The following is a 13,445-nucleotide window of genomic DNA, read 5'->3' as shown; positions in this document are numbered from 1 at the left end:
TCTTCTTCACTTTCTACCATAAGGGTGGTGTCATCTGCATATCAGAGGTTATTGATATTTCTCCTGACAATCTTGATTCTAGATCGTGCTTCATCCAGCCTGGCATTTCGCATGATGTACTCTGCATATAAGTTAAATAAGCAGGGTGACAACATAAAGCCTTGTTGTACTCCTTTCCTGATTTGGAACCAGTCTGTTGGTCCACATCCAGTTTTAACTGTTACTTCTTGACCTGCCTAGAGATTTCTCAGGAGGCAGGTCAGGTGATCTGGTATTCCCATCTCTTGAAGAATTTTCCAGTCTGTTTGGATCCACACAGTCAAAGGCTTTGGTGTAGTCAATAAAGCAGAAGTAGATGTTTTTCTGGAACTCTTGCTTTTTTGATGATCCAACGGATGTTGGCAATTTGATCTCTGGTTCCTCTGCCTTTTCTAAATCCAGCTTGAACATCTGAAGTTCACGGTTCACGTACTGTTGAACCTGGCTTGGAGAATTTTGAGCATTACAAGGGAAGATTAAGTGAACCTTAACACTAGAGCCAGATCACATAGGGGAGTTCGGAGAACCACACTGAGCCAACCATCCTCTATCCTAAACAAAGGAACCTGACGACCGCAGGTCTTGAATTTCTACCATGACCCACACCTCAACTCCAAAGTCTCTAGCTCATTCTATGTGAAGGAAGGGGCTCACAAAATGACTCTGGATATAAGACTCAATCCATTCTTCCCCATGTGTTAAAAGAGAAAACAAGAGATCATTTTTGAAAAAAGAAAACACAACACTACATCTACATACCCTGCAAAAGTGAGAAACTTCAGGAATAAAAATATTTCAGTCACCTCTAACTATAAAGGAACTCAAACCTCTTTTTTGGCAGGCTTCAATCTGGGAAAGACGAAGGGAGATTGGTTACATCAGAAAATCTAAGATCTACCTGTTTAGAATTACGCTTTTATACCCTCTGAAAGAAGCCTTGAAGTTATGATGTGGAAGATAATGATCTCTTATCAACTTAAGTAAGTGTATCACCAGAGGTAAGGAAATATATGAAGGGAACTTTTCTTTTCAGATTTAAGTATGTCTTTAATCTTTCTAGGTGCCCAGACAAATAGACACTCAAGAAGTAAAACAGTTAAGGGTGTTTTTAAAGTACCACCTTAAAAATCACAAAGGGTAAACCTTAGACAAGAGAACGCTACTAAATTGATCAGGCAGTTACACAAAACAATAATTCATTCAGAATGAGCCTCGTGAGAAAACCCAAAAGATAACTACAGAGTCAGAACTGATGAGTGAGGCACTAGCTCACCAGGATAAAACAAGGAGAGTGAAGGATTGAGATTTATTAATCCGAACACACAGATAATGTTTCCATGCCCTTTTGTCACTAGCCACGATATCATGGCAGGTGAAAGAGTTTTAACGAATCTGTAAAGCCCATCAAAAAGACTGTCAGAAAGCATTTCTCAAGCACAGTTTGAAATGTCTTATTTCCAAGGCTCTCTCCTCCTAGTCAAGTCCTGAGAGCTGCAGAACCATTTAGGATCTATCAAGTTAAACCTTCATAGGAGGAGGAAGAATCATTACACAATAGTGTCATTCTTCAGTGTGAAACATTTCCTCTATCCAACCATCAAGCAGCTGTCATAAACAATAAGATTTTAAATTTCTTGCAGCAATCAAGGAAAACAATATGATACGCCAAAAATAAAAAAAGACCAACAACTGCTGACGTGTATAGTACACTTACCAGAATGTAGACCGTGTGTCAGGCTATTTACTTGAGTTCTCTTCTTTAGTTTCCATACAACCCAAGATATAAGATGCTACCATCATCTCTACATTTCTAATAAGGGAACTGAGGCTGAGAATGGTTAACCCATTCAAAGTAAAGGGTCTATGGCTGGCATTCTAGTTTGGTCTTAACCACTATACTATATCACTGACTTGCTAAACGAGAGAATGCTATTGTGTTTTGCAGATTTGTTGATGTTTTTAAAGAATTAACTATAACTAGAGCAACACTTGATGTTAATTTTAAAATAACATTTTTTCAGGGGAAAGTTTCAGTAGGCTAGGAGAAGAAAATTTAAAGATTAATACAGAGGTTGATTTTTAAAAGCCCAGTAACTGCCACTCACTCTGTTGAGTTGTGTATGTGTGTGTATACACACATACATATAACCATGTATATCTCTAGGCAACTTAAGAAGGAAGGCTGGCTGGTAAGACACATTCTTTTTAATTATCCTTTTTGCCAAGCCTTGCAGCATGTGGGATCTTGAGTCTGAACCTGCACCTGCCTCAGCGGTGAAGTGCAGAGTCTTAACCACGGCACCACCAAGTGAGTTCCAAAACAAATTCTTTTAGTATAAGCATAATGTGACTTAATTTCCATTACAAAAGTGGAAATGTGCTCTTAAAGTCCTACGCTGAGAAAAAGAGGTGACAGCAATCTTGAAAGCATTTTGGATATTGCAATTTACCAATGACCTAGTCCTCCCCAGTATTCTTGCCTGGAGAATTCCATGGACAGACTAGCCTGGAGGGCGGGGTTGCAAAGAGTCCGACACAACTGAGCAACTAACAGTATCCCTACCCAGCAGTTCCTTGATTTCAGTATCACTTTCTGAACAGACCACTCTTTTCCTATCTTTCACTGGGCAAGTTGTGTTTCTTTCAGGCCTGATGATTTCTGGATTATATCAGTGCAGCTGCCAGAACCCTGTCCATCCCCTTCAGTCTGTCTCACAGAGCTGGGCTGTGATATTATATTTCACCAGTAGGTGTCAGGACCTGAAACACTATATATTCCAACTCAAATGTATTAAATTGAGACTTCAGGTTATAAAAAACAAGTGATTCTAGCTGCAATCAGCTTGAAAGTGTAGAATTTTCTACCCTGAATTTACCTTCAAAGTAGAATATCCCACGCTGAATTACCAATGCTGGTATGAAATCTAAGGTTAATTTAAAATATGAATACATAATATTTTATAAACATATATAACACTGTTTATATCAGTGCGAATATACTCACTTCCCAACTCGTATTTACTTTTTAAATTTAAAGCTTACACTATGATCAAATAATTGCTTTAAATAACAAGTATTTTTTGATAGAGAAATTGCACGTAGCTATAATGGGGAGTCATTGTACACACATACAAAAAATAACAACTTACCACTACTGCCACAATCTGCACAAGAGAGAAGTTCTTCTGGTTTCTTTTCACGATTTGATTCCTTTGTCCCCAGACAGAAGCTACATATTGGAATGGGATCGGCACGGGGCTATGAAAAAATTAAAATGAAAAAACACTGTTAGCTTTCCACTTCAAAATTAAATACAAAGTATTAAAATCAAAAGCGTCTTACATATTTCTTTACCAAAGAAAAAATAGGGTATTCATATCAATGTTTTCTGCTAATTAAAAAACCCCTCAAATTATTTGATAGTGAAGTACTGTCTGAATAATACATTTAAGTGTAATGCATAAGACTCAGAAATAATTTTTATTAAGCCAATGAAATTTAAAACCTTTATATATATTATGTATTACCTTCCTGAAATGAACATTAAGAATTCATTTGAAGTCTCAAATCGTTTCCTTAATCTATATGCCTACAATAAATTGATTCATCTATTCAGTATTACAGTCTATGAATATCATCTAGTCAGACCAGATTGCTTAAATTTTATCAAATGTTTTAGTACAGGTTACTATTATCCATCAATTAAATATATGACATAGAATACTGGCATGTTAAAAGGTGACATAATAACAGCCTTAGAACTAAAGAAGGGGTTTTCCATTGTGGTTCACTGGTTAGGACTCTGCATTTCCACTGCAGGGGGCGTGGGCTGGATCCCTGGTCTGGGAACTAATATTTCGCATGCTGTGTGGCATGGCCAAAAAAATGTTAAGAACTTTAAAATTCTGTAGGATCATTTAAGATGATCAAAAGACCATTAACAAGCCCTTTCTGACCCCAGTGTCTTCAAAAATAAACTATACCATGCCACACAAAAGGGATAAACTCTCAATCTCTGACAGTCCCCTTCAATAAAAGAAACAACAAAACATTTGTCTAATCCCTAGCACCCCTTTAACTCTCACTAAGGAAACTGCTTTTAACAATGTATAAATCTGCATACATTTTAGTGCCTTCACTGTTATTTATGACTACCAGCAACACTAGTATTCCCATCCATATGAAGAGCTGACTGTGCCTACAGGTCTGGTCACATTATTTTGCACAGCCAAACGGTATGAGAACTAAAATTTTACTGCATATTCCAAGCATCACACATTGTCTGCTAGCCATCAGAATGTAACTCTAACGCATTTATATTTGAATCTTGTGAATCAAAAATTTAGGGCAAGAAAGCTTAGTATAATCACAAAATTTTTTTTATTTAAATGTAAATTAAAAACAAGATTTTGCTAGGCCTAACTTTCCAAATATACATCAGTGTAGAATAAACCTCATTTGTTCAGCCACTCTATTCCAAAAGCCTGATGCACATAGGCACTCAAAATGTTTTTTGCTAACTATATAAAAATATATGTGAATAAATGAAAGAAATGTATGCTAGTTTAAAAAACCTTATTCTAAAATAATATTTCAAATAGTAACAGTGATTCCAACAAACGTCTTGGTTCAATGTGGCATGTCATCAAAAACCAGAACTCATCTCATGACCAAGCATTTGCAAACTGTTCAATATGACTGCTAATTTCATCTTACAATACAAGCTTTCATTATCTTGCCCTTATTTTCAGTTTAATTTGTTCTTTTAATATGCACAGGCTTTACTTTCTGAGGTAACTATGCAAATATAGTTTTGTAGCCCCAGTTAAAAAGCAGAGAATAAAACTCTGTTCTAGAAAAACCAAAAAAGACAAGCTACAACAAATTGGTCACTGACTCCTGCCACCATTTTTTAAATGCCAGATAATCAGCACTGCATAATTATGGATCCATAGTTATTACTCGCAACTGCTCAACTGCAGTACCTTGGGAACACTTTTGTTCCTTTAAATAGCAATTAAAAGAACAATCTGGTTTTCAAGTGACAACATTCCCCTGATAGATTCCAGCTAAAACCCAGTCCTTGTACTAATGGGATTCCTACTTTCATTTGATATAACAATGCTTGAGCCATTGCTGCCATCCTTGCAGTGATAAATAATTTACAAAATGTCACATATCATTCATGCAATGAAACAAATCCAAATCCGCAATCCTATTTTTCTTCCCTAGATGAATGTTTCACTGTAAGAAAGACATGGCCATCAGCCAGCATTCATGCTCATTTTTCGTTTTTAACTAAAGGTAACACAAAGGACAAAGGTTGCCAGTAGTTCATGGCCAGAAAGACCGATGGCTCACACTCTGGTCAATAATAGAGAGCACAGACGATGTCGCTTCACGCTACATTCAAGCAAGCCCACCATGCTGATGTACGCTCACAGCCATTCATTTTAGGGATAACTATCTCACAATACTCTATAAAACCACGGCATTATACAGAAATGTCTGCCCTGCTGAATTATTGATAATTCAAAGCACTTTTTGCTAACCTCAGTATAGCTGAGTCTAATTAACTTTAAAAAATTGTCACTTGTATGAAATGAAACTTTTACACTAAGGCATGTAAATGGGCCATAGGATTATTATGACTCACTAGTCTCAATCCGACTACATATAAACTGTTTCAAAAAATAATCCCTGGTAATAGATTAAAATGGATTGCAGTCAGAAACAGGTCTGAATAAACGGCAGCTCAATTCAACTATAGACAAATCATGTTTAAGAGGTCTGAAAATGGAACCAAACATCTTCCAGTTCTGAATTCCTTTCTCTGAAATTTCAAAAAGGCACCTTACCTGTTGATCATATTTTCTTACCAACATGAATGAATATTTCAATGTCATCTCAAGACCAAACACTCATTGAGAAGTATAAACTCTGCAAACTGCTGGGGAAGCATTTCTTCCTCACTTCCCAAGTGATAGTCCTGGGGCAACTGCTAGACTAGAGGCCACTCATACACTAGCTCATTTAATCATTTTAACAATCCTGCCAGGAATGATTATTATTATGCCCATCGTAGGAAAGAATTTGAGGCTCTAAGGAGTGAAGTAACTTTCCTAAAGTCACACAGGTTCAAGTGTGGAGCTGGGATTCAAACACAAGTCTGTCTTTGCTAAAGCCCATTTTCTCACCTTTATTACCTCCCCTCCTTGTCTCTCCTCGCTCAAGAAAAACAAATGTTTAAAAATTATTTTTTCCATTGGCTGTAATAATTCTAATGTGCTCACAGTCTCTGCCATCCGATTTCTCCCATGACCAAATAGCATGCTTTTTAAATAATTTTAAAAGCAACCTTTAATATGCTACAGATTAATTATTATGGGGAAACAGAAAAACTGGGAAAATGGTACATTTACAATAGAAAAATATGGTAGACACCTCCTTAATCAAGCAATCAAACCTAGCAGCCATTATGGAACAAACCAACATCAGGTGCCTTCCAAGTGGGGCGCTGAAGGACTCAGCACTGCCTATGCAATATTCTTTCTGGGAACATTGACTCTGACTCCAATCATAAGGAGATAATCAGGCAAATCCAAATACAGGGACATGATGTAAAACAACTAGCCTGGACACTTCAAAAAATGTCAATGTCAGGTAAGACCCCAACCCCCAAAAAGGGCAGAACCAATTTAGGCAACTAAAGTGTCAGGAAAATGAAATATAACTTGTGATCTTCACTTGGTTTTCAAAATTCTCAAAAATACCCATGACCATAAAGAACATTATTTGGATCAGTAGGGTAATATGCACTAAATAGACAATACACAAACCAGACTGTGACTGATTATACAGGAGCTGTGCTTAGGAGTTATGTGCTGAAATATTTTGGAGTAAAGTGTCATGATGTCTACCACTTGAGCTCAAAAGATGCAGGGGAAAAATCCCTATGTGTATTAGTGTGTTTGTGTGCAGAGAGGGAGAGAGCAAATGCGGCAAATGTTAATGGTTGGTGAATCTACATAAAGGTAGGAGGGTGTCCATGACATGATTCTTTCAGTTTTTTCAATTATCCATTCAATGTTTACAGTTTTCCAAGCAAAAGGCTAGGAAGGCACTTACAAAAATAAAAAAGGACCTAAAATGAGTTTATTACATAGTTGGATTACAGCATTTATAAAACAAAATAACTCAATCCAATTACTGCTTCACAGGAAATGCAGAGGACAGAGGAAGGTATCAGTCTGCAAAGCAGAGGGATGCAAGTACCAAAACTCTTGAGGACAAATGACCCAGTTTCTTCAACAAATAAATTAAAGGGAGACAGAATGAATGAGAGAGGAAGAGACAGCGAAACAGATATGAAAGAAGAAACAATAGATTAAGAGAGATTTAAAAGAGATTTATCAGCCAATTATAATGTACAGTCCTTATCTTAATCATGATTCAAATATACTGTAAAACAAAATGAAATGCCCTATTGAAGGAACTGGGGCTAGTTCGCTGGGAAGAGACTGTTGGGAGGGGACAAGTGGGTGTACTCTTTTAGGGGGAGGGGTTAGGTTTGTTCTCCATGCGTTCCATGCCCCAACCCTCCAGCAACAAAATGATTTTTTTTCTTGCCTCTTTATTTTTCACATTGTGGTAAAAAAAAAAAAAAAAAAAAAAAAAAAAAATATATATATATATATATATATATAGAGAGAGAGAGAGAGAGAGAGAGAAATACATATAACATAAAATTTATCATCTTAACCATTTTAAAGTATACAGTTCCGTGGCATTAAGTATGTTGTATCACCAACACTGATCTCTAGGACCTTTTCATTTTCCCAAGCTGACACTCTGTTCCTATTAAACAGTAACTCCCTACTCTCCTCTAGCCCCAGGCAAATGCCCTTCTGCTTTCTGTCTCCATGAGTATGAGTAATCTAAGGACCTCATATAAATGGACTCATACAGTCTTCAAAATCAGAAGAGGCCATGAGAGGCTGGGTGGACTCTATCAGGATGTCAAGGACACCAGGGTAGACAAACGAGTCTCCCAGAGTTGGGATGTGGGACCTTTTCAAAGGTCCTTTCCAGATCAAATAGCTAAATGGTTCCGTAGTTAGATAATTTCAAAGGCCCTTCCCAGCTGAGCTCTAATTTTTTATTGCTTCTATTATACTTTAAGAGACATTTTAAGAGTCTCCAGGAACCCTCAATATCAAAATAAAATAATCTTTTCTGAGGAAACATTTTAAAATTCAAGACAACTCATTTTACGTAAGTTTTATATTTGTTTACGGTTGCTTTTATTTCTGCCCTGAAAGGGGGGAAAAAAAAAGATGTTTGCCAGTCTTGTTAGTCTAAGTAACTGTCAAAAAAAAAAAAAAAAAAGAAAGAAAGAAAGAAAGCTCACGCACAGATGAAGGCAAGAGCACCCAGGCTCACATCCTCGTTCTGACAATGACACCAAAAGGGGTTTTGTCTCCACAGTCACCACTCACAGTGATCAGGGACATAGTCCTCTCTTTCCATATTCCTTTATGGATTCTTCTCCTGGAGTCATCTACAAAATTCCTTGAATCTACTTACAAAACAGGGCTTCCCTGGTAGCTCAGCTGGTAAAGAATCCTCCTGGTAGCTCAGCTGGTAAAGAGTCCTCCTGCAATGCACGAGACCTGGGTTCGATCCCTGGGTTGGGAGGATCCCGTGGAGAAGGGAACAGCAACCGACTCCAGTATTCTGGCCTGGAGAATTCCATGGACGATTCCACAGGGTTGCAAAGAGTAGGACAGGGCTGAGCAACTTTCACTTTCACTTAAAAAACATATCATTTTAGTAATTCCAAGTGCTGGAAACAATTCTGCATTTCTCAATCATATATTTACACTTGTATCATGGAAAGACCTGAATTTATTTTCTGTTCTCTGAGTCTCAGGTTCCCCCTCCTTTAAAAGAGCACAATAGAGTCCATGTTGTCTTGATCCAGGATTGCTCAAGTTCCCAAGTGAGTGTGTGTGTGTGTGTGAGGTACTTTGTAGGCTACAAAGTTCTGTTCAAACATTGTTACAATTATTGCAAAATTCACTCAGGCTATAAAAACAAACAGGGTAAACAAACAGCTTCAAGTCCTTAATAAACATCAGTACAAATAATTCGATCTGGAGTCTAGAATTACTCTATAAAAGGTGGATATTGTGAGGCTCTGAGCCCCCTGATAAGAATTCATTTTAAAGGGCTCTCTGGTTTTTGTTTTTAATGAGTTACTCAGAGACCACAGGAACAGGGTAGAAGACGCCTCAACCGAGAGCGAAGAGGCCTGGAACTGATCTAATAAAAGGAAAGCTCAAAGGAAAAGGAAAGAAAAAGATGTCAAAGGAAGAAAAGCACAAACAAACACAAAATCTTAAACAAATAATACCATGAAGGCAAACAAAGATGGATATAAATCTTGTACACCCTGGTATCAAATGGTTCATCTTTGGAGAATGCTCTCCACACTTCAGCTCAGACAACTCAATTCAAAATTTCACAACAAGCTGCATGAAAGGGCTGTTTTAAGGCTGTTGTATTTATCTCTTTAATTTGTACCCTCTTATCGCTTCACGCTGAAATCTGAAGTCAAGGTACTGCTTTCCCGTTCCCTGGTTTTCTCAAGTGTCTCACTTGAGTCGAACACGAACCCTGTGAAACAGGCCTGGTGACTCGTGTCCGACTCGGGGTCACAGGTAAGCTAAATGCTCCCTCTGGTCACAAAGCTATTAAGACATGGCGTCTTGCTGACTCTAAGCTTTTCGCTCTTTCTGCCTCCCATGGCTGGTCCCTCATTTCCTCTGGAGGTGGCTTTAGTACCACCTTATCCGGAGGGCTGTCCCTGCAACTCTCTCCAAACGGCGCGCCACCAGCACCTCTGGATCCTCTGTGCTTTGCTTCATTTTTCTGCACGGTGTGCATCACTATCTGACATACGCTGTATGTTTGTCTGTTTCTTTTTACTTAGTGAACACTAAGAGAGCAGAGGTTTGTTGCTGTTCCTCCAGCTTCAAAGTACATTTATGGAATAAATGAAAGAACAAATGAAAAGACTGCTTTTGGGTTCGGACTGATTTCTCTGATTTAACAGGTCCCCAAATACTGACTACTGTTCTTTATTTTTTTTTTTTTATTTATTTTAATGTATATTTTTAATGACTACAATATGAAGCAATGGTTGGTGGCAAGGTGAGTGACCTAAAGGTCTAATCTGACTGCTTTTTTCCTATTCTGATCATTTACAGTGACTGATACTTATGTTTGGATACTTCCATGGGTCTAATCTGACAAGACAGAACATTTTAAAAATCAGCTGGGATGAAAACTGCCTCGTCACTCCCACAGATACTAACTATTGGGGCTCACTCACTCATAGGCACTATAGATTGTATGCAAGGTAGATTTGGGGCCACGCTCAGAACCAGCACCCAACACACAAAAAAGAAGTCAAGAAAGATGAATCCACTGTGGTCTGAGTAACAGAATTATAAAAAAGCATTAATCTGTTCAATCTATTTAAAAAAGTATTTTACAAACTTTGGTGTTTTATTATTGGTAATGCATTACTTTCCACAAAAGGTACAAGTGACAGCGCTGGGACAATGGAGGATGACACTGTTCCTGTTGTTTTGGGAACACACTTCCTCTTTTTTTATTTTCTGGCTGCTTCGGCACTCTACCTGCCACTTAACTAATAAAGAGCTAGACTTCATCTCTCACCACTTAACCCACTTACTCAACTGATATCTGTCTGAACAGATCAAGCCCACTCCTAACTAGGATACAGATCAAGCACATTGAGGATTTTCCTTTATAGCTATCTGCCGAAGCCGCGGTCCTGGGAAGTAGTATATTTCAGAGTATAACAGAGTTTTTCTGTGATCATTGAAACCATCTTACTTTTTAAGAGTGTTATTTTGTCCCCCTCGGTGGTCAGTGGACATCCCTCTGCAAGAAGAAGGCTTGGTGACCACACACCCTCACAGAAGCACCGGGGCCACTGCAGACCCTGGGGGCACAAAGAGCTCTGTTCACAACACGTCCACCGCCACCTTCTCTACGCTCACGTACCCTTTTGCTTTATTCTAAGGCCATTCTTGCATTTCCCTCATGAATCTTAACCTGACCAGATGCCTAAATAATTTCTTTCGGAAGATAATTGGAGATATACTTATTACAAGACTTTTCATAGGCAACAGTTTTTACCATAATTTTCCTCTGGCCATAGAGGTTTTATTATATCACCTCCCTTGCTCATTATGCTTCTCGGTGGGTGATTGGTTCTGTGAGGGAACACTACATCATCCTCACTGGCTCAGGATTGAGTTTCTGCATTACTCAGGGCAAGAGGATTTATTATGGCTAATGTATGGAGATCTTGAATGTGACTGTTGTATTTCACCTTCTTGTCACAGTCAAGGGAGTTCTCTGTATTTTAAGAGTGACAACAAGCAAATTAAATCCAATAAAATAAAAATATTTAAAAGCATCCCTACACATATCCATAAATACATCACTTCTTTTTTCATTTAAGGAATAACATAGAAACAGAAACAACATCAATGAACACATACCATGAAATTTCCACAATCAAAGGCAGAGTCATAAGTATAAAATAATAAAAAGCTTAGCCACAGAGGAATAAAAAGAGAGAGCGGAAAACTTTCTAAGAACATCAGTCATAATAGCTATCAATTGTGTGGCAGTAACTGAAATGCTCATACTATATCCTGCAGTCTAGAACTTGTTCTAATTAGGCAGGTGTGCCATTTATAAGAGTGCTGATTAAGGAAAGTGATTCTATTAGAAGGAAACAAATCTGATCCTGAACACAGCATTTAACAATAACATCTCATTTGCTCTTTTTCTCCCCCTAGGCAGGGGTGGGAGTGGGTGGGTGGGGGTGGGGGGTGTAATAATGAGACCTACAAACGGGGGAGGGGTAGGACAAAGAAACAACTGCCTTTCCCAGGGATTTAAATTTCTTATCTGGACAGGGACTTGGTTTTTAAGATTTCATCTCAAAGTCTCTCCTACACCCCTACCATTAAAAACTGCAGATACTGCATTTATCTTCTCAAGAGGGATCAAAGTCTGACTCAACACAGCTGGAAATTCAACACATGGTTACAGGAAGTCAGCTTAGGACTTACAAACTACCATTTTCAGTGAGTATGTCACAATATTAGCAATATAATATAAACCCTACTCTCGATTTTGAAGAATGGAATTTTAAAATCAATTCATATTCAAGTGTCACAAATCTTTCAGTTTTCTTTTCTTTTTTTTTTTTTCCGGAGCAGTTTTAAGTTCACAGCAAAATTCAGAGGAAGGTACAGAAATTTCCCATATATCCCCTTGCCCCCACATAAACACAGCATCCCCCATTATCAACTTCCCCCACCAGGCTCATATATTTGTTACAACTGACGACCCTACATTCACACATTGTTATCACTCAAAGCCCACAGTTTACATTAGGGTTCTCTCTTGGTGTTGTACATTCTATGGATTTGGACAAATTTATGATGACATCTACCCTTATATTAATAGTATCATACAGAGTATTTTTCACTGCCTAAAAAAAATCCTCCTGTTCTGCCTATTCATCTTTCCCTCCCCGCTCTAATCCTGTTAACCTCTAATCTTTTCTTTACTGTATCCATAGTTTTGCCTTTTCCAGAACATCACATAGCTGGAATCACTGATTTCCTCAGTTGCCCCAAGGAAACCATTTTAATCTAGATGTGGTGCCTGCATACAAGGTCACCTAGGCCTGATGTGAACGTAAACATTCTCATTACCAACTTCACCAACAGAAACCTGCATCATCTGCTCAGAAACACAGGCAACTGAATTGATTGTAGCTGGGCACAAACAGGGAAGCAGGCGAAAGGATGAGGCATCGCTGGACAGACACTAACATGGCAATTGGTCACATCACCACCACCTGACTCCAACAATGCCTGCCTTCACAGAGGTTCATGTGGCAGCGGAAATGCTATGCGCTGTTCAACCTGTTTTCATTTCTCTTTGGGGTTACATGTTTTCACTTCTTTTTAGGAGTTAAACTGCTGGGTCAAATGGTAAGTATGTGTTTACCTTTATAAGAAGGTAAAGGGTGGTTTCTAAAGTGAACTGCCCCACTTTACACTCCTGGTTGCACTTGGGTTTGCCAGTCTTTTTAATTTTAACCATTTCAGAGAGTGTGTAAGAGGATATCACTGCGGTTTTAATTTGCATAAACTTGATGGCTCGTGCTCAATGGCCATTCATACATCTTCCTTTGTACAATTTCTATCAGACTCTTCTACCTGTCATCATGGTCTACTGCAATATATTGCCAAACCTTCTTCCAATTAAAAACCTGTTGTCCCAGC

The 13,445-nt window shown here is 38.2% G+C and overlaps 1 protein-coding gene across 5 annotated transcripts in view; it reads right to left on the bottom strand.

The window, feature by feature from the left end:
* KAT6B (lysine acetyltransferase 6B) overlaps positions 1-13,445 on the bottom strand; it is a 179,975-nt gene that overhangs the window by 61,826 nt on the left and 104,704 nt on the right. For all 5 annotated transcript variants that reach the window (XM_065922667.1, XM_065922666.1, XM_065922669.1 and 2 more), the window contains exon 4: positions 3,189-3,297. In XM_065922667.1, coding sequence (XP_065778739.1) covers positions 3,189-3,297 — 109 coding nt within the window. The remainder of the gene's footprint in view (positions 1-3,188; positions 3,298-13,445) is intronic.

Source organism: Muntiacus reevesi, chromosome 2 (genome assembly GCF_963930625.1).
Source record: "Muntiacus reevesi chromosome 2, mMunRee1.1, whole genome shotgun sequence".
Taxonomy (NCBI): Eukaryota; Metazoa; Chordata; class Mammalia; order Artiodactyla; family Cervidae; genus Muntiacus; species Muntiacus reevesi.
The sequence above is the reverse complement of the archived record's forward strand: the minus strand, read 5'-3'. Positions and strand labels throughout refer to the sequence as shown.